Source organism: Vipera berus (assembly GCF_964194415.1).
Source record: "Vipera berus genome assembly, chromosome: 2".
NCBI classification, from domain to species: Eukaryota; Metazoa; Chordata; class Lepidosauria; order Squamata; family Viperidae; genus Vipera; species Vipera berus.
In genome coordinates this window covers 273,267,169-273,285,326 of record NC_138203.1, presented here as the reverse complement: position 1 = coordinate 273,285,326, position 18,158 = coordinate 273,267,169, and the positions used below count along the sequence as shown (strand labels likewise).

At 43.4% G+C, this 18,158-nt stretch overlaps 2 protein-coding genes across 4 annotated transcripts in view; both read right to left on the bottom strand.

Moving 5' to 3' along the window:
• Positions 1 to 7,604: 7,604 nt before the first annotated feature.
• Positions 7,605 to 17,477, bottom strand: LOC308663299 (uncharacterized protein). 2 transcript variants are annotated; one of them, XM_081319611.1, is made up of 3 exons: positions 17,379 to 17,477; positions 10,662 to 10,864; positions 7,605 to 10,452 (listed from the first exon to the last, which is right to left on the bottom strand). In XM_081319611.1, exon 3 carries the CDS (start codon positions 9,875 to 9,877, stop codon positions 8,759 to 8,761), a length of 1,119 nt encoding a protein of 372 aa, XP_081175737.1. In that variant the 5' UTR covers positions 9,878 to 10,452; positions 10,662 to 10,864; positions 17,379 to 17,477; the 3' UTR covers positions 7,605 to 8,758. The 2 variants fall into 2 exon arrangements, with proteins under 2 accessions (XP_081175737.1, XP_081175738.1); XM_081319612.1 differs by lacking the exons at positions 10,662 to 10,864; positions 17,379 to 17,477 and adding an exon at positions 11,351 to 11,414.
• Positions 14,589 to 18,158, bottom strand: part of LOC308663293 (uncharacterized protein) — a 166,223-nt gene continuing 162,653 nt past the window's right edge. For both annotated transcript variants that reach the window (XM_081319604.1, XM_081319603.1), the window contains exon 2: positions 14,589 to 16,322. In XM_081319604.1, the coding sequence (XP_081175730.1) occupies positions 14,832 to 15,866 (1,035 nt within the window). In that variant the 5' untranslated portion in view covers positions 15,867 to 16,322 and the 3' untranslated portion in view covers positions 14,589 to 14,831. The remainder of the gene's footprint in view (positions 16,323 to 18,158) is intronic.

Below are 18,158 nucleotides of genomic sequence, written 5' to 3'. Positions count from 1 at the left end.
TTACATTCCCCCCATTGCCATTACAAATTTACCTCCCACCTCTTCTTCATTGGCTTAGTCATCATGCTGTAATCGTGTCATCACAACCTATCCAGAGCTTCTAAAGTTAATATATTATCTCCGCCTCCGATTACTTCTCCCATTCCCCTAATTCTATCACCCCTGGCCCTTATTTATGAATTACCTATTATGGCTGTTAGGTCCTAGGGGTTTTCTCTAAAGTTGCTATCATATCAGTAAATTGTGGTTAGGACTGGTTTTCCTATACACAATTCATAGACTTCAAGCTAGGCTCATGGTATTAAAATATATACACTTTATTTGCTTCACAGGCTACCATGTCTTCTCATAGTTCTGTAAAAACAATTAAGCTCTTTTTCCCACGCCTGTTCCACTCAGTGCGGAGTTGGGCCTCTTGCTGTTCGGGAGGCCCCTGGACAAAAGCCTTACACTGCTGCTTTCTAACATCTACATGAAACCACTAGGGGAGGCCATCCATCCTACGATACCCTATTACGTACAGGTAGTCCTAGACTTATAACATTTCACTTAGTGAGCATTTGAAGTTACAGCAGTGCTAAAAAAGTCACTTATGACCATTTTTCACACTTACAACCATTGCAGCATCTCCCTTGTCAGGTGATCAAAATTATGACGCTTGGCAATTGACTGATATTTGTGAGTTTCAGTGTCCTGGGCTCATGTGATCTCCTTTGTCGACTGATCTGGTGCACAACTTGGGGATCCTCCTGGACTCATGGCTCCTGCTTGAGAAGATCCTAGGTGGGGGAGGGGCTTTGCAGAGGTGTATCTGGTGCTCCAACTGTATCGTTTCCTAGACCAGGGAGGCCTTGCATAGTGCTCAGTCATGCCTTGGTCACCTCCAGTTTGGATCACTGCCCTGGACCACCCGGAAACTTCTAACTGGTCCAGAATGCCCCAACGCACAAAGTAATGAGGGCCTCTAGGTTGCCCACATCACATCTTTGTGGTGGGAGTTGCCCCAGGTTTGTTTCTTTACAGGTGCAAGAGAGACTAGAGATCTCTTCAAGAAAATTGGAGAGATGAATGGAATGTTTCATGCAAAAATGGGCATGAAAAAGGACCAAAATGGCAGGGACCTAACAGAGGCAGAAGAGATTAAGAAGAGGTGGCAAAATTACACAGAAGAACTATACTAGAATGAGCTTAACGTCCCTGATAACCACGATGAGGTGGTCACTGACCTCAAGCCAGACATCCTAGAATGTGAAGTGAAATGGGCCTTAGGAAAGCTGAGCAACAACAGAGCAAGTGGAGGTGACAGTATTCCAGCTGAGCTATTCAAAATCTTAAAAGACGATGCAGTAAAAGTGCTACACTCAATTTGCCAGCAAATTTGGAAAACTCAACAGTGGCCACAGGATTAGAAAAGATCAGTTTACATTCCAATTCCAAAGAAAGGCAGTGCCAAAGAATGTTCAAACTATCGCACCGTTGCACTCATTTCACATGCTAGTAAATTATGCTTAAATTCCTACAAGCTAGACTCCAGCAGTATGTGGATCGAGAATTACCAGAAGTACAGGCAGGATTTCAAAGAGGCAGAGGAACTAGAGATCAAATTGACAACATACGCTGGATCATGGAGAAAGCTAGGCAGTTCCAGAAAAACATCTACTTCTGCTTCATTGACTATGTAAAACATTTGACTGTGTGGATCAGAACAAACTGTGGCAAGTTCTTAAAGAGATGGGAGTACCAGACCATCTTATTTGTCGCTTGAGAAACCTATATGTGGGTCAAGAAGCAACAGTGAGAATTGGACACGGAACCACTGATAGGTTCAAAATTGGGAAAGGAGTCCGGCAAGGCTGTATACTGTCACTGTGCCTGTTTAACTTATATGCAGAGCACATCATGAGAAAGGCAGGGCTAGATGAATCTAAAGTTGGAATTAACATTGCCGGGAGAAACATCAACAACCTAAAATATGCAGATGATACCACTCTAATGGCAGAAAGTGAAGAGTAACTAAAGAGCCTCTTGTTATGAGTGAAGAAGGAGAGCGCAAAAGTTGGGTTGAAACTAAACATTAAGAAAACCAAGATCATGGCATCCGGCCTTCTCAATTCATGGTAAATAGATGGGGAAGAAATGGAGGTAGTGACAGATTTTACTTTCTTGGGCTCCAAGATCACCGCAGACAGGGACTGCAGCCAAGAAATTAAAAGGCGCTTGCTCTTGGGGAGGAAAGCCATGGCAAATCTAGACAGCACACTAAAAAGCAGAGACGTCACCCTGCCAACAAAAGTGTGTATAGTCAAGGCTATGGTCTTCCCAGTTGCAATGTATGGTTGTGAAAGTTGGACCATAAGAAAGGCTGAGCGCCAAAGAATTGTGGCCTTTGAACTATGGTGCTGGAGAAGACTCCTGCGAGTCCCTTGGACTGCAAGGCGATCAAACCGGTCAGTCCTAGAGGAGATCAACCCTGACTGCTCTTTAGAAGGCCAGATCCTGAAGTTCAAACTCAAATCCTTTGGCCACCTAATGAGAAGGAAGGACTCACTGGAGAAGAGCCTAATGCTGGGAAAGATTGAGGGCAATAGAAGAAGGGAACGACAGAGAATGAAGTGGCTGGATAGAGTCACTGAAGCAGTAGGCGTGAGCCTAAATGGACTCTAGAAGATGATAGAGGACAGGAAGGCCTGGAGGAACGTTGTCCATCGGGTCGCGCTGGGTCAAACATGACTTCGCAACTAACAACAACAACAACAACCCACTCTAAAATCAGAGCATATAATTACTGGTACAAAATCAATGGAGACTGATAGGACTTCCTCACTTAGGTTTATTAGAGCAGATAAAATTACAACTACAAGCCTCTTGGATTACTAAACTGACAAATTTTGTAAGCAGCTCTGGCCTTCCTGTCCCTTCAATTAACAAGAGAACAAGTTTAAAAAAGAGTTCCTCAAACAATCACGGACATAGAAGCAAAAATGGTTTAATATGTTTATTAAGTTAATTATTGATTAGAAGCTGGCCAGAATTTGCTATTACACGGATGGCTATATAAATATTTTAAATAAATCAGAGTAAAAAGAGTTAAATCCGAAAAATGTCCCCGCCGAGGCTGCTCATTTGCAAGTTGCTTGAGGCACTGAGGGTCTAGGCATTTCTTTAATATCAAATTTATATGCGCCTCTAATCCTGCGGTTAACTTCTCCAATTTAACACCTTCAAAGGTGAAAGATTTCCAGTTTTGAGCAAGAATGGCACCAGGTATGAAGGTACTGTAGTCAGGGCTTTTTTTCTCATAGAACGCTCAGAACGGAGTTCTAGCACCTTTTTTGGATGGAACCTTGTAGGGTAGGCAAGACGGGTTGTATGACATGTGTGAGTTCCAGCACCTTTTTCTTTTACAAAAAAAGCACTGACTGTAGTTAGTAAAACCAGGAGGACTGGTTACTTCTAAATTGAACAAAAGCAAGAATCACCTTTTTTGGGATTCCCAGACCATCAAACTGCCATCAACCTTGCTAGAAGTTCCCTGTATTTGCAGGGCAAGTACATGTTAAATGTGGAGGCTTTGCATTTTGCCATTTGCTATATATGGGGCTCACTGCTTTCTGTATTAAGATTTTATTGCTGTAAACTGTGTGGAGTCATATGAGTTGGCCTGCCGTATACATTTTCTTACTAAGTAAAAATACATACATACATGTTTATATCCTATCTATCTATCTATCTATCTATCTATCTATCTATCTATCTATCTATCTATCTATCTATCAGCAAGAAATAACTCAAGGTGACTTTTGTAGAAAGAAGAGACTCACACCAGCTCTTCAGAAAAGGAAAGGTTTATTGCGCAGATTCAGAGGGCTTAAAGCAAAGGGTCTGAACCCCGAAGGGCTCATGAACAGACATATTTATACACCTCTAATTCCTAGTTATACATTGTTATACATTGTTCCTTATATGGTTACATCCTGCACGTTCTTATCAGACAACAGTTCACAGAAGAAAATTACATGAAGTACGTGTAGTTTCACAGACAGGATATGGCTATCCCAATCAACATCTACCTTAAGGACAAGACTATGTTTGCTTAAACAATGACCTTTGTACACTTCCTCTTTATTCCCCCTTTTTGAGACTTATCTCAACTTGTGACGATGAGTCTCAACAGAGGTCTTCTTTGGTTTGTAACCTTTCATATTCCCACATTGCCATTACCTGTGCAGTAGCTTTTCTTTTAGCAAGTAAAGCTAAGCTATTGGATATAGTTCTTATAAAAATAGGCAAGATACAAGGAATCAACACACATCCTGCAGCTATCAGTCCTATGAGAGCGACAATTGCTTGTAACCCTGGAAGTTTGGGAAACCATCCACTGAAAATCTCTTGGAAATTAAAACCCTTCCAGGTTTGATCTGCATTGTGTGTCAATTGCCTCATTTCAGTGGTTAATTGTTTGATTACCTTTCCAGTTTCATCAATTTGAAGACAACAACTTGAAAGATTGAATTTTCCACACAATCGGTAATCCAAAGCCAATCGGTTTTGATAGACAGCTGTCTGGATTTTATCAGTGGTTACAGCTAACAAGTTTAAGGCTTTATCTAGGCGTTGCCTTGCCAGATCCACAACAGCCTGCAGCCTAATTATACGGTTTATCATATAGATTGGTGTAAGAGCCATCCTCTGCCCAGGTTGCCTGGCCATACACACAAACTGTCCTCTCTGAATCCCATAAATCTCCCATTTTATCATAATAATCGGATTCTCTACAAGGGAAATTAGAGAAGGCTGTGTCCACCTCTCTTTTTCTTCGATTTCCCATTTGATCATAGACTGGCACACCAAGCACCTGTCGTGACCGTATTGGCAAAAGAAAGAATGAGGGCTTTATCCAACCCAATACACATGATCCTGACCAATTCTTAGGCAAAACCTCATAAGCAAAGGTGCCACAAATCCAGTACATGTCACTGGGGGCTACCCATTCCTCTTCCTTGTTGGAGTTCAGATAAGGCACGATAGCCATATCAAACTTTAAAGGTTCAGAGGCATTTTCCAAAGCTGTCCATACCTTATACTGTTCATCCCAATCCCCCAAACAGATAAGATCTCCCACTGGCTGATCCCCTCTGCGTCTAAAGCAGTTTCGGCCAACCAGATTTGTTGTGAGAGTCCACACCGTGCCATATACATGCATTCTTTGTGTGATATTACTTGCCCTTGTCATATTGTTATATATCTCTGGCTTAGCCTCCATTGCTTCCCATGGCCACTGTTCTCCCATGTTGGTCCCCCCACACACAAAGCAATTCTTCACAGTCAGGGCTTTGGCTATTTCCTCTGCTAAGGAGATGAACAGATTAGTTGCTTTTATGGATACCTCGAATTGATGTTTTGAATGGTCCATTTGGGCCAAGGTGTCGTATACTGACCACCCTAGGGATTTTTGTTCCCCATCATAGAGCAACTGCTTTACAACTGTGATGAAGGTCTTTGGATCCTCCCCTTTCCCATCAATTCCTATGGCATACGCATATCGGTCAGGCATCTCTTGGCTGACTTCTAGTATAAACTCGATTGCTGTAAGCCACTCGGTGGACATTAGTCAAATACTTACATCCCTGATATCCTCACCCAGTATATTCACACACACATTCGAACCCCGAGCAAGCTGTCCTTCCAGTATACCCTGCACAGGGGAGATAGTCAAGTCTATCGGTGATCCATGAGCCTGTTGGGTCACAGAAATACTTATGATTGTGCTGATATGTTTGTCTCCAGCTGTTACTTCCGCATGTAATAGCTCTTTTCCCTGAGGGGCTCCGATCCATGGCCTGACAAAAATCAATAGTGATTTCAACTCTCTGGTTCACTGTTTGCAATACCAGGGTTGAATTCAGATAATTACTTGGTCCCACCGGGTAATAGTAAAACAGACCAGCATATATCGAGAAGTTAAATCTAATCGGGGTCTCAGGGTTATAACATATTCTCTTTCCTCCTTGTGTACACAGGGAATACATAGTCTTGTTGTATAGGCATGTAATTCCCTCTGGTTTACATTGTAGAGGCTTCTGGGTATGGTACACCAAAGTATTGATCATTTGGGTCCCATGCCTTGCCTTGGTTATACAAGCATCACAAGCGTCAGTTTTAGTTTTGTTCCCTTGGTTACCCTTAACTTCCTTTGAAATATTTTTACATGTGGCAGCAATACAATACACCCATAGCAACAGTAAACTTTTCTCCATTCTTCCTCTACCTCCTCGGCTCCCTCGGGATCCTCTACCTCTCAAGGGAAATCTAGTCTGTGTCGTGCCTATAGACCTTCGTCTTCCAAATCCTGTCCTTCCTCTCCAGCCTTGTCCTCTCATCCCTCGTTTCGGACATTCCCTCTGCCAATGACCTTCTTCCCTACAATACGCACATTTTTTTTAATCCCATTTATATCCCGCCCTTCTCCAAAGACTCAGGGCGGCTTACAATCTAAAGCACAAATCAATGTGCTTAGCAATAGCCTTCATTCTATGTATATGTCTGCTTATTAGGGCTTTCACCCCCCCCAAGCGGCATTTTTACAAAGTCAGCTTATTGCCCCCAACAATCTGGGTCCTCACACCCCAGCAGTGTTTTCCCTTGTAAAGCTACCGCCAGCAATTCCGTTTTCCTCTGCATTTGTGCTTCCCTCTCTTTCTTTTCTACTTTGTCTCTATTAACATACACTTTCCTTGCCACCTCCAACAATTCACTGGTATTCTTTCCCAGAGCTCCTTCCAACCTCTGTAATTTCTTCCTTATATCACCATAACTTTGTGCTATGAATCTCTCATTCAACATTCGTACATTGTCTGCATGTCTCGGATCTATCTGCGTATACAGCTCATAAGCCTCTTTGCGCTGCATCCCTAATGTTCCAATCTGGATCCTGCTATGGTGCCCTGGTCTGTAACTCTGCCTGTATATTCTGCGTGTTAGGGTACCTGTCTATAACACACTTCCTAACCGCGGCTCTCCACTTCTCCTTTTCCTCCAGAGTTAATAGTGTATTGAACAACTGCTGTACATCCTGCCATGTGGGGTTATGGGTGTGCATGATGGTCTGGAACAGTTCCGCCATCTCTGTTGGCTTAGTGGTCATAGGACCATAATGCTGCTTCCAGTTCAAGAGATCTGTGGTGGTGAACAGGACATATTGAGACATAGGTCGGAACTCCACCTGACCCTGTTGGTTTATAACTTACTGGTCTGTCTGCCTTAAGCGGGCTAAGAATCCACACTTAGCAGCCGCTGCTTTAGCTGTGGCTGACCTTGTCAATACTCCTACTGATACATCTACCCCAGCAGCTAATCCTTCCTCCTCTTCATCAACATCATCATCTATCTCACCCTTCCCAGCCACAGAAGGATCCTCCTCTTCCTTAGGAGCCGTGGGCTCCTTTCTCCTCTGCTTCTTTCTTACTGCTGGCTGCGCTTCACTTGGTGTCACTGCAGCTGCTGCCGCTAACACTCGAGGCAGCGAGGGCGGACCTGGCACATAAGAAGGGGGTCTAAAAATCACTTCCTCTTCCTCAACCAGCACCTCTTTCTTAATATCAGACACATTGGTTTTGGATTTTTTCACGTCCTTAAATTTCTCTGACACAACCCCCAGCTTCTTTCCCTTAGATCTAGCAATACAAAGGTGAACCATTTCAGCCTGACATTGCAATAAGTCATCTGCCTTCTCTGATACCGCATCCCCCCACTGGTCTATATACTGATATTGATTGGGGTATTTCTCCTCATCTGCTAATATCATGGCCCGAAGGTCATCGATGAGCTGGTTTATGAATGTACCCTCTTGCGGCCACCCAACCCCCATATGTGGCCACTGTTCCTCACATAGGAACCTCAGCCTCTCTTTTGTCACCTTAGGATAGGGGACTTTATACTGCGTATGATTAAAATAATCATCAAAACCTTTCAACATCCATGCAAGCGAAACATCGCCTCGCAATGAAGTCCCTTCGTGGTCGCCATGAATCTGTTGTAGAAAGAAGAGACTCATGCCAGCTCTTCAGGAAAGGTTTATTGCGCAGGTTCAGAGGGATTAAACAAAGTAAAGGGTCTGAACCCCGAAGCGCTGCTTCTCTTAGAGCGCCATCTAGCGACATATTTATACACCTCTAATTCCTAGATATACATTGTTATACATTGTTCCTTATATGGTTACATCCTGAACATTTTCCTCAGACAAGAGTTTACAGAAAATATGAAGTACGTGTAGTTTCACAGAAAGGATATGGCTATCCCAATCAACATCTACCTTAAGGACAAGACTATGTTTGCTTAAACAATGACCTTTGTACACTTCCTCTTTATGACAAATATACTTCATACAGACCTAGGCTCACTTTCTCTCACCCAACAAAGCAGTTCCCCTCAATTCCATAAAAGGGAAATACCACATTGGGCCTGAGAAAGGAAGCTCAGACCAGATTAGAGAAAGAAAAGAGAAGAACAAAGAAAGCGACTGGACTCGCAGAACATCAAAATGCCATCAACTTGGCTCTTCCCTCATGTTTAATAGGACAAGGTTAACTGAAAAGAATCATGCAAAAAATTATTAATTTCTCAGCTGGGCTTCCAGTAAGACACAAGAAACAAAAATTCAAGTTTCCTAACACCGATCAAATTTTTCATCTGGAATTTCTTTTGTAATAACAGAGGAATTTTCTGTGAAACACTGTCCGCAATCTGGGCATTTCAATGGTTACTCCCCTATATGTACCCTTACATGATTTATAAGGCTATACCTAGTACTGAAATCTTTCCCACAATCCGGACATTCATATGGTTTCTCTCCCGTGTGAGTCCTCTTGTGTATCACCAAATCGGAATTTCGATGGAAACTTTTCCCACACTCAAGACATTCATATGGTTTTTCTCCTGTGTGAGTCCTCTGGTGTATCACCAGGTTTGAATTCTGAATAAAACCTTTCCCGCAATCAGGACACTCATATGGTTTCTCTCCTGTGTGAGTCCTCCGGTGTATCACCAGCTTGGAATTCTGTCTAAAACGTTTCCCACAATCCTGACACTCATATGGTTTCTCTCCTGTGTGAATCCTCCGGTGTATCACTAGCTTGGAATTACGCTTGAAACCTTTCCCACAATCTGAACACTTATATGGTGTCTCTCCTGTGTGACTCCTCTGGTGTTCCACGAGGCTATCATTCCGTGAGAAACTTCTCCCACAATCTGGACACTCATATGGTTTTTCTCCTGTGTGAATCCTCTGATGTTTCATCAGGTCAGAATTGCAACTGAAACCTTTCCCACAATACGAACACTCATACGGTTTCTTTCCCATGTGCGTTGTCAGGTGTTTCACCAGGTGGGATTTGTGATTGAAACATTTCTCACAATTTGAACACTCATATGGTTTCTCTCCAGTGTGAATCCTCTCGTGTATCACCAGGTTGGAATTCAAAATGAAACTTTTCCCACAATACAGACACTCATATGGCTTCTCTCCCGTGTGAGTCCTCTGGTGTTTCACCAGGTAGGAATTCTGACTGAAACTTTTCCCACAATCAAGACACTCATATGGCTTCTCTCCCATATGAGTCCTCTGGTGTTTCATCAGGTAAGAATTCTGACTGAAACGTTTCCCACAATCAAGACACTCATATGGTTTCTCTCCTGTGTGAGTCCTCTGGTGTATCACCAGGTCAGAATTCTGTGTGAAACTTTTCCCACAATCAGGACATTCAAAGACTTTCACCCCAGTGTGTGTCCTCTCGTGACTCACCAGATTGGTGTGCATGCTAAATTTTTTGCCACATTGGGAGCACTGGTAGAGCTGCTCCTCCTGCATTGGTCGTTCCATGAATCAATGGAGTGCTGCTCTTAGTAATGCTTTTTCCACACTCCAAACGTGTGATCTGCGATCTGTTTTTTTCCCCCACAATAGGCAGTCTGTGAGGTTTTTTCAACACCGATATTTTTGGTTTTACGAGGCCAAAAATAGTTCTGATCCCTTATCTGGTGGCACTTTGATTCAAGACACTCTTTCCTTCCTGAAAGTGTTTTATTAATGCCTTTGGCTGTCCATGGTATTCCCACTGATGTCCAGATATTTCCACCTTTTTCTGAATTTTGGTAATAATATCTTTTCACCTTTTCATACAATATTTTCTTGTGATCCACATAATCTATTTTTCCACCAGAAAACTCTGTTCCTGTTATTGTCTCGCTTGCCTCCCTCCATCCGCTGAGGAAAGAGAAGACGTTTTAACACTTTCTGGAAGAAATGGAAAAGGTTTTGACTGATGGTTTGTTTTGCATTTTAATGCTGCTTCTCATTCTCTGTTGTCCAGAGTGCTCTTCTTGGCATCCTCTCTGTCTATAAAGACTCATATTACTGGGTTAGTTTCATTATTGTTTAAAAAATGGCTACAGAACCTGTGAAAACATTAAAAAAAATCCATATATTACTATGAAAAAGCAAACGTATCAAAATGCTAGTCTAATATTATGATTCATTAGTTACATAGAATACTAACTAAATCCAACTTCAAATATCCACTCATATTTCAAATCATGAAATTCTCTTGTTGGCTTGGGTAAATCACAAATTATTGTCATTGCAAATGCACTGTTATTAAGATTACCTGAAAATACGTAGGGTTTACATAGATACGCGCAGTGGTGGGGTTCAAATCCCTGAACAACTGGTTCTCTGCGTGGATGCAGGCCTGGGAAGCCTCCTCCAAGCCTAGAACATGTTCAGCCGGTTGTCCGAACTCAAGAAAAATTAGCTACCGGTTCTGCCAAACTGGTGCAAACTGGCTGAATCCCTTCACTGGATACACATCTATGCACACATAAATACACACTGATAAATTTATGCATGCAGAAAATCTGTGTGTGTTGGAGTCATGCAAAATGTTTCAGAAGTGGATTCACTCAATTTGTTTCATCTAATTTTAGAAAGGTGGGAGCACTGAAATCTATGCCAAATTTAAAGCATCCGTTTAGCCCAGGAAAACTCCTCGCTTGCCAGGAAAACAACGTTGTCAATAACATCACAAGGAATAAAGTTAACCCGATGACCGAGGTTTGGTAAGAAATATAAAACAAAGACTTTTTAAATGTCCCAATTTTTCCATCTCCCAGCAGGAAATCACAGGCAGCAGTTTTAAACCAGGCAGCAGAAGGATCATAACATTTGGGGAGAAAGAATACGCAGCTGCAGCAGCCGACATCTTTCAGCCTCGCCCCTTCGCTGCTTCCACGCCGCGGAGGAAACCAAACAGCCCGACTTGCTCCCGGCTTCTCCTCCGACCTGGCCTCCACTCACCTCCCAGGAGCCGCTTCGACTGTCGAGAGAGCGGAAGAAGATCCACCGACTCCATCCTCCTCCCATCAGTGAGCCAGAAGAGGAAGTTCCTCTGCCCTTTCCCCAAAATCCTCTCTAGCAATCCAATCCTCTATCGTTTCAATTGGTTCCGTCTCGACCTCTCTCCCCCCCGTATGATATCGGCACTAGCGATGCGGCTGCTGTGTACAGAACTGTATTCTCTGCTTTCTAGGTACGAGCGCTGCTTCTCTTAGAGCGCCATCTAGCGACATAAGGTTGAAAACCACGCTCGTCCTTTCTCTTCCCTAAAGCGTTTTGCAAGGTGTTTTCATTGATTCCGTGTTTCTTTAGGGGCCATCAAGTCGTATTCGACTCCCACCGAGCACATCCATAGCTTTGGTCCGTGACAATCTCCTAAACCTTTTCTTTCGGGTCTCCCAAGGGGGCAGGCATTGTCCCTCTTCCTGCAATTAATTCCAAGGAAAGTGTCGTAGGGGGAAAAATTACGTACAACAGCCAAGGAGAAAGTGCAGCTCCCTTTAGCGAAGCTGTAAAATTGAATCTTGACCCCGTTTCTTCTGTCATTTTATTTTCTTTTACTTCCATATTTAGCTAACTAGCATTACTGGTACCCCATCCCTGCTTACCAATAGAAATTTTCAGCTCAAATTGCTCCCACGCCCCCAGAATTACCCATACTTCTTTTCCAAACGGAGGAGGGGCCTGGAAGAGTCATTTCTCCCCCTTCTGGACAGTTGGCATCCTGACCAGCTTCAAACCTTCAACAGCAGTTTGCTATGCATAAGAAAATCATACCAGGTTTTCCTGGCAGAGTTCAAGGCACTGGTGCAGATTAAGATCTTTTTTCAGTGCAACTGAAGAGGGCAATGAAAGGCTGGCAGCCTGGAACTTCAACTTGCCCTCTGCTTGCAGCTCTGACTTTCCCACCTGCAGAAAGGGCTGTGCAGGAGAAAGATACCTGGGGGCTTCTCGGTCTGGGTTGAGGCCGGGGCATATCACCAAAATTGGACTGGTTACAACTCTCATGGACCTTTGGAGGCCTGGGGATAGACGGGGTACAGCCATTTTGTCCCTCCTAGACCTCACATCAGGTTTCAAATACTATATCATGAGCCATGATATCCTTATGAACAGACTTTGGGGACTGCAAATGGGAGGCACTGTATTACAGTCGTTCTACTTCTGTCTCCATGTCTGGTGCAGGCATATACATAGAATGAAGGCTACTGCTAAGCTTGTAAGCCGCCCTGAGTCTTCGGAGAAGGGCGGGATATAAATGGAATTAAAAAAATAAATAAATAAAAGTTCTAAAACAATGGTAATTTATTTCCACCATTGCCATTACAAATTTACCTCCCACCTCTTCATTGGCTTAGTGATCATGCTGTAATCATAGCATCGTAACCTATCCAGAGCTTCTAAAGTGAATATATTATCTCCCCCCTCACCCCCATTACTTCTCCCATTCCCCTAATTCTATCACCCTTGGCCCTTATTTATGAATTACCTATTATGGCTGTTAGTTCCTAGGGGTTTTCTCTAAAGTTGCTATCATTTCAGTAAATTGTGGTTAGGACCGGTTTTCAGCGTAGAAAGAGACCTTCCTAGATACAATTCTCAGACTTTAAGCTAGGCTCATGGGATTAAAATATATACAGTTTATTTGCTTCACAGGCTACCATGCCTTCTCATAGTTCTGTAAAAACAATTAAGCTCTTTTTCCGACGCCTGTTCCACTCAGTGCGGAGTCGGGCCTCTTGCTGTTCGGGAGGCCCCTGGACAAAAGCCTTACACTGCTGCTTTCTAACATCTACATGAAACCACTAGGGGAGGCCATCCATCCTACGATACCCCATTATGTACAGGTAGTCCTAGACTTATAACATTTCACTTAGCGACCATTTGAAGTTACAGCAGTGCTAAAAGAGTGGCTTATGACTGTTTTTCACGCTTACCACTGCAGCATCGCCGTTGTCAGGTGATCAAAATTATGACACTTGGCAATTGACTGATAATCCCAGTTTTGAGCAAGAATGGCAGCAGGTATGAAGGTACTGTAGTTAGTAAAACCAGGAGGCCTGGTTACTTCTAAATTAACAAAAGCAAGAATCACCTTTTTTGGGATTCCCAGACCATCAAACTGCCATCAACCTTGCTAGACGTTCCCTGTATTGGCAGGGCAAGTACGTGTTAAATGTGGAGGCTTTGCATTTTGCCATTTGCTGTATATGGGGCTCACTGCTTTCTGTATTAAGGTTTTATTGCTGTAAACCAGACATGTCAAACACAAGGCCCGGGGGCCGGATCCGGCCGGCGAAGTGCTTTCATGTGGCCCACGAAGCCATCCTGGAAACAGTGAGGGAACGGCCCCCACTGCCTTGGCCCTGGCTCAGAGACCCTCCTTCTGCCAGAGGCCCTCAGATCTGTCCCACTCCTGTCCAGGCCCCCATAGGCACCCTTGATGCGAACGATGTAGAGCTGGCCCCGCCCACCCAGTAGGCCATATGCACTCTAGCCACGCCCACCCAGTAGGCCACACCCACCCAGGCCACGCCCACCCGGCCCCCTGAGGGCAACCGCAATGCTGATGTGGCCCTCAATGAAATTGAGTTTGACACCCCTGCTGTAAACTGTGTGAAGTCATATGAGTTGGCCTGCCATATACATTTTCTTACTAAGTAAAAATAGATACATACATGTTTATATCATTCATGTATATATATATATGTATGTATGTATGTATATATGTATGTAAATTTCAAGGTGACAATTATACTTCATACAGACCCAGGCTCACTTTCTCTCACCCAGCAAAGCAGTTCCCCTCAACTCCATAAAAGGGAAATACCACATTGGGCCTGAGAAAGGAAGCTCAGACCAGATTAGAGAAAGAAAAGAGAACAAAGAAAGCGACTGGACTCCCAGAATATCAAAATGCCATCAACTTGGCTATAGGTGCCCTGTATTTACAGAGAAATTAAATGTTATATGTGGGGCTTTGCATTTTGCCATTTGCAATATATTGATTTTATTGGTTTCTGCATTTATTGCTGTAAATCATGTGGAGTCACCATGAGTTGGGGTGCCATATCCATTTTCTTAATAAAGATACATACCCCGAGTTTATTATATGTAGAAAGAACTCAAGGTGGCAAACACACCTAATACAGAGCTGAGCTCGCTTTCTCTGGTCCAGCACAGCAGTTGAGCTTGACTCCGTGAAAGGGAATGACTGCACTGGGCCAAACAAAGGAAGCTCAGATCTCTTCCCTCATGTTTAATAGGACAAGGTTAATTGAAAAGAATCATGCAAGAAATTATTAATTTCTCAGCTGGGCTTCCAGTAAGACACAAGAAACAAAAATTCAAGTTTCCTAACACCGATCAAATTTTTCATCTGGAATTTAATAACAGAGGAATTTTCTGTGAAACACTGTCCGCAATCTGAGCATTTCAATAGTTACTCCCCTATATGTACCCTTACATGATTTATAAGGCTATGCCTACTACTGAAATCTTTCCCACAATCCGGACATTCATACGGTTTCTCTCCTGTGTGAGTCCTCTTGTGTATCACCAGGTTTGAATTCTGAATGAAACCTTTCCCGCAATCAGGACACTCATATGGCTTCTCTCCCGTGTGAGTCCTCCGGTGTATCACCAGATTGGAATTCTGCCTAAAACGTTTCCCACAATCCTGACACTCATATGGTTTCTCTCCTGTGTGAATCCTCTGATGTATCACTAGCTTGGAATTATGCTTGAAACCTTTCCCACAATCTGAACACTTATATGGTGTCTCTCCTGTGTGAGTCCTCTGGTGTTCCACAAGGTTATCATTCCGTGAGAAACTTCTCCCACAATCCGGACACTCATAAGGTTTTTCTCCTGTGTGAATCCTCTGATGTTTCACCAGGTCAGAATTGCAACTGAAACCTTTCCCACAATATGAACACTCATACGGTTTCTTTCCCATGTGGGTCGTCAGATGTTTCACCAGGTGGGATTTGTGATTGAAACATTTCCCACAATCTGGACACTCATATGGTTTTTCTCCAGTGTGAATCCTCTCGTGTATCAACAGGTTGGAATTCAAAATGAAACTTTTCCCACAATACAGACACTCATATGGCTTCTCTCCCGTGTGAGTCCTTTGGTGTTTCACCAGATAGGAATTCCGACTGAAACTTTTCCCACAATCAAGACACTCATATGGCTTCTCTCCCATGTGAGTCCTCTGAGGTTTCACCAGGTAGGAATTCCGACTGAAACCTTTCCCACAATCAAGGCACTCATATGGTTTCTCTCCTGTGTGAGTCCTCTGGTGTATCACCAGGTCAGAATTCCGACTGAAACTTTTCCCACAATCAGGACATTCAAAGACTTTCACATCAGTGTGAGTCCTCTCGTGACTCACCAGATTGGTGTGCACGCTAAATTTTTTGCCACATTGGGAGCACTGGTAGAGCTGTTCCTCCTGCATCGGTTGTTCCATGAATCAATGGAGTGCTGCTCTTAATAATGCTTGTTCCACACTCCAAACGTGATCTGTGATCTGTTTTTTCCCCCACAATGGCAGTCTGTGAGGTTTTTTTCAACACCAATATTTTTGGTTTTACGAGGCCAAAAGTAGTTCTGATCCCTTATCTGGTGGAGCTTTGATTCAAGACACTCTTTCCTTCCTGAAAGGGTTTTATTAATGCCTTTGGCTATAGATGGTATTCCCACTGATGTCCAGATATTTCCACCTTTTTCTGAATTTTGGTAATATTTTTACCTTTTCATACAATATTTTCTTGTGATCCACATAACCTATTTTTTCAACCTGAAAACGTTTTAATGCTGCTTCTCATTCTCTGTTTTCCAGAGTGCTCTTCTTGCCACCCTCTGTGTTTATAAGACTCATATTACTGGGTTAGTTTCATTATTGTTTAAAAAGTGGTTAGAGAACCTGTGAAAACATAAAAAAAAATCCATGTATTACTATGAAAAAGCATACGTATCAAAATGCTAGTCTAATATTCATTATGATTCATTAGTTACATAGAAGACTAACAAAATCCAACTTCAAATATCAACTGGTTCTCTGCGTGGATGCAGGCCTCCTCCAAGCCTAGAACAAGTTTAGCCGGTTCTCCGAACTCAAGAAAATTTAGCTACCGGTTCTGCCAAACTGGTGCAAACTGGCTGAATCCCATCACCAGATACACATCTATGCACACATAAATACACACCGATAAATTTATGCATGCAGAAAATCTATGTGTGTTGGAGTCTGCAAAATGTTTCAGATGTGGATTCACTCAATTTGTTTGATCTAATTTTAGAAAGGTGGGAGCACTGAAATGGCGCCCAGGGCCTATGCCAAATTTAAAGCATTCGTTTGGCCCAGGAAAACTCCTCGCTTGCCAAGGAAAACAACGTTGTCAATAACATCGCAAGGAATAAAATGTTACCCGAAGACCAAGGTTGATAAGAAATATGAAACAAAGACTTTTTTTTTTATTACATTTATATCCCGCCCTTCTCTGAAGACTCAGGGCGGCTTACAAGCTTAGCAGTAGCCTTCATTCTATGTATATGCCTGCTTGTTAGGGCTTTCACACACACCCCAAGCGGCATTATTACAAAGTCAGCTTATTGCCCCCAACAATCTGGGTCCTCATTTTACCTACCTCGGAAGGATGGAAGGCTGAGTCAACCTTGAGCCTGGTGGGATGCGAACCTGCACTAATTGCAGGCAGCTGGTGTTACTTAAGGAGGCATTAGCCCACTGCTCCACCAAGGCTCTTAAATGTCCCAAATCTCCCAGCTGGAAATCACAGGCAGCAGTTTTAAACCAGGCAGCAGAAGGATCATAACATTTGGGGAGAGAAAGAATACGCAGAAGCAGAAGCAGCAGCAGCCGACATATTTCAGCCTCGTCCCTTCGCTGCTTCCACACCGCGGAGGAAACCAAATAGCCCGACTTGCTCCCGGCTTCTCCTCCGACCTGCCCACCACTCACCTCCCAGGAGCCGCTTCGACCGTCGAGACAGCTGAAAAAGCAGCACCGACGCCATCAACCGCCCATAAATGAGGAAGAGGAAATTCCTCCGCCCTTTCCCCAAAACCCTCTCTAGCAATGCAATCCTCTATCGTTTCAATTGTTTCCGGCTCGACCTCTCTCCCTCCCGTACGATATTGGCACTAGCGATGCGGCTGCTGTGTACAACTAGAGCGCCATCTAGCGACATAAGGTTGAAAACCACGCTCGTCCGATCTCTTCCCTAAAGCGTTTGCAGGTTGTTTTCATTGATTCCGTGTTTCTTTAGGGGCCATCAAGTCGTATTCGACTCCCACCGAGCACATCCATAGCTTTGGTCCGTGACAATCTATCCTAAACCTTTTCTTTCGGGTCTCCCAAGGGGGCAGGCATTGTCCCTCTTCCTGCAATTAATTCCAAGGAAAGTGTCGTAGGGGGAAAAATTATGTACAACAGCCAAGGAGAAAGTGCAGCTCCCTTTAGCGAAGCTGTAAAATTGAAGCTTGACCCCCTGTTTCCTCTGTCATTTCATTTTCTTTTACTTCCATATTTAGCTAACTAGCATTACTGGTACCCCATCCCTGCTAACCAATAGAAATTTTCAGCTCAAATTGCTCCCACGCCCCCAGAATTACCCATACTTCTTTTCCAAACGCAGGAGGGGCCTGGAAGAGTCATTCCCCACTTCTGGACAGTTGGCATCCTGACCAGCTTCATACCTTCAACAGCAGTTTGCTATGCATAAGAAAATCATGCCAGGTT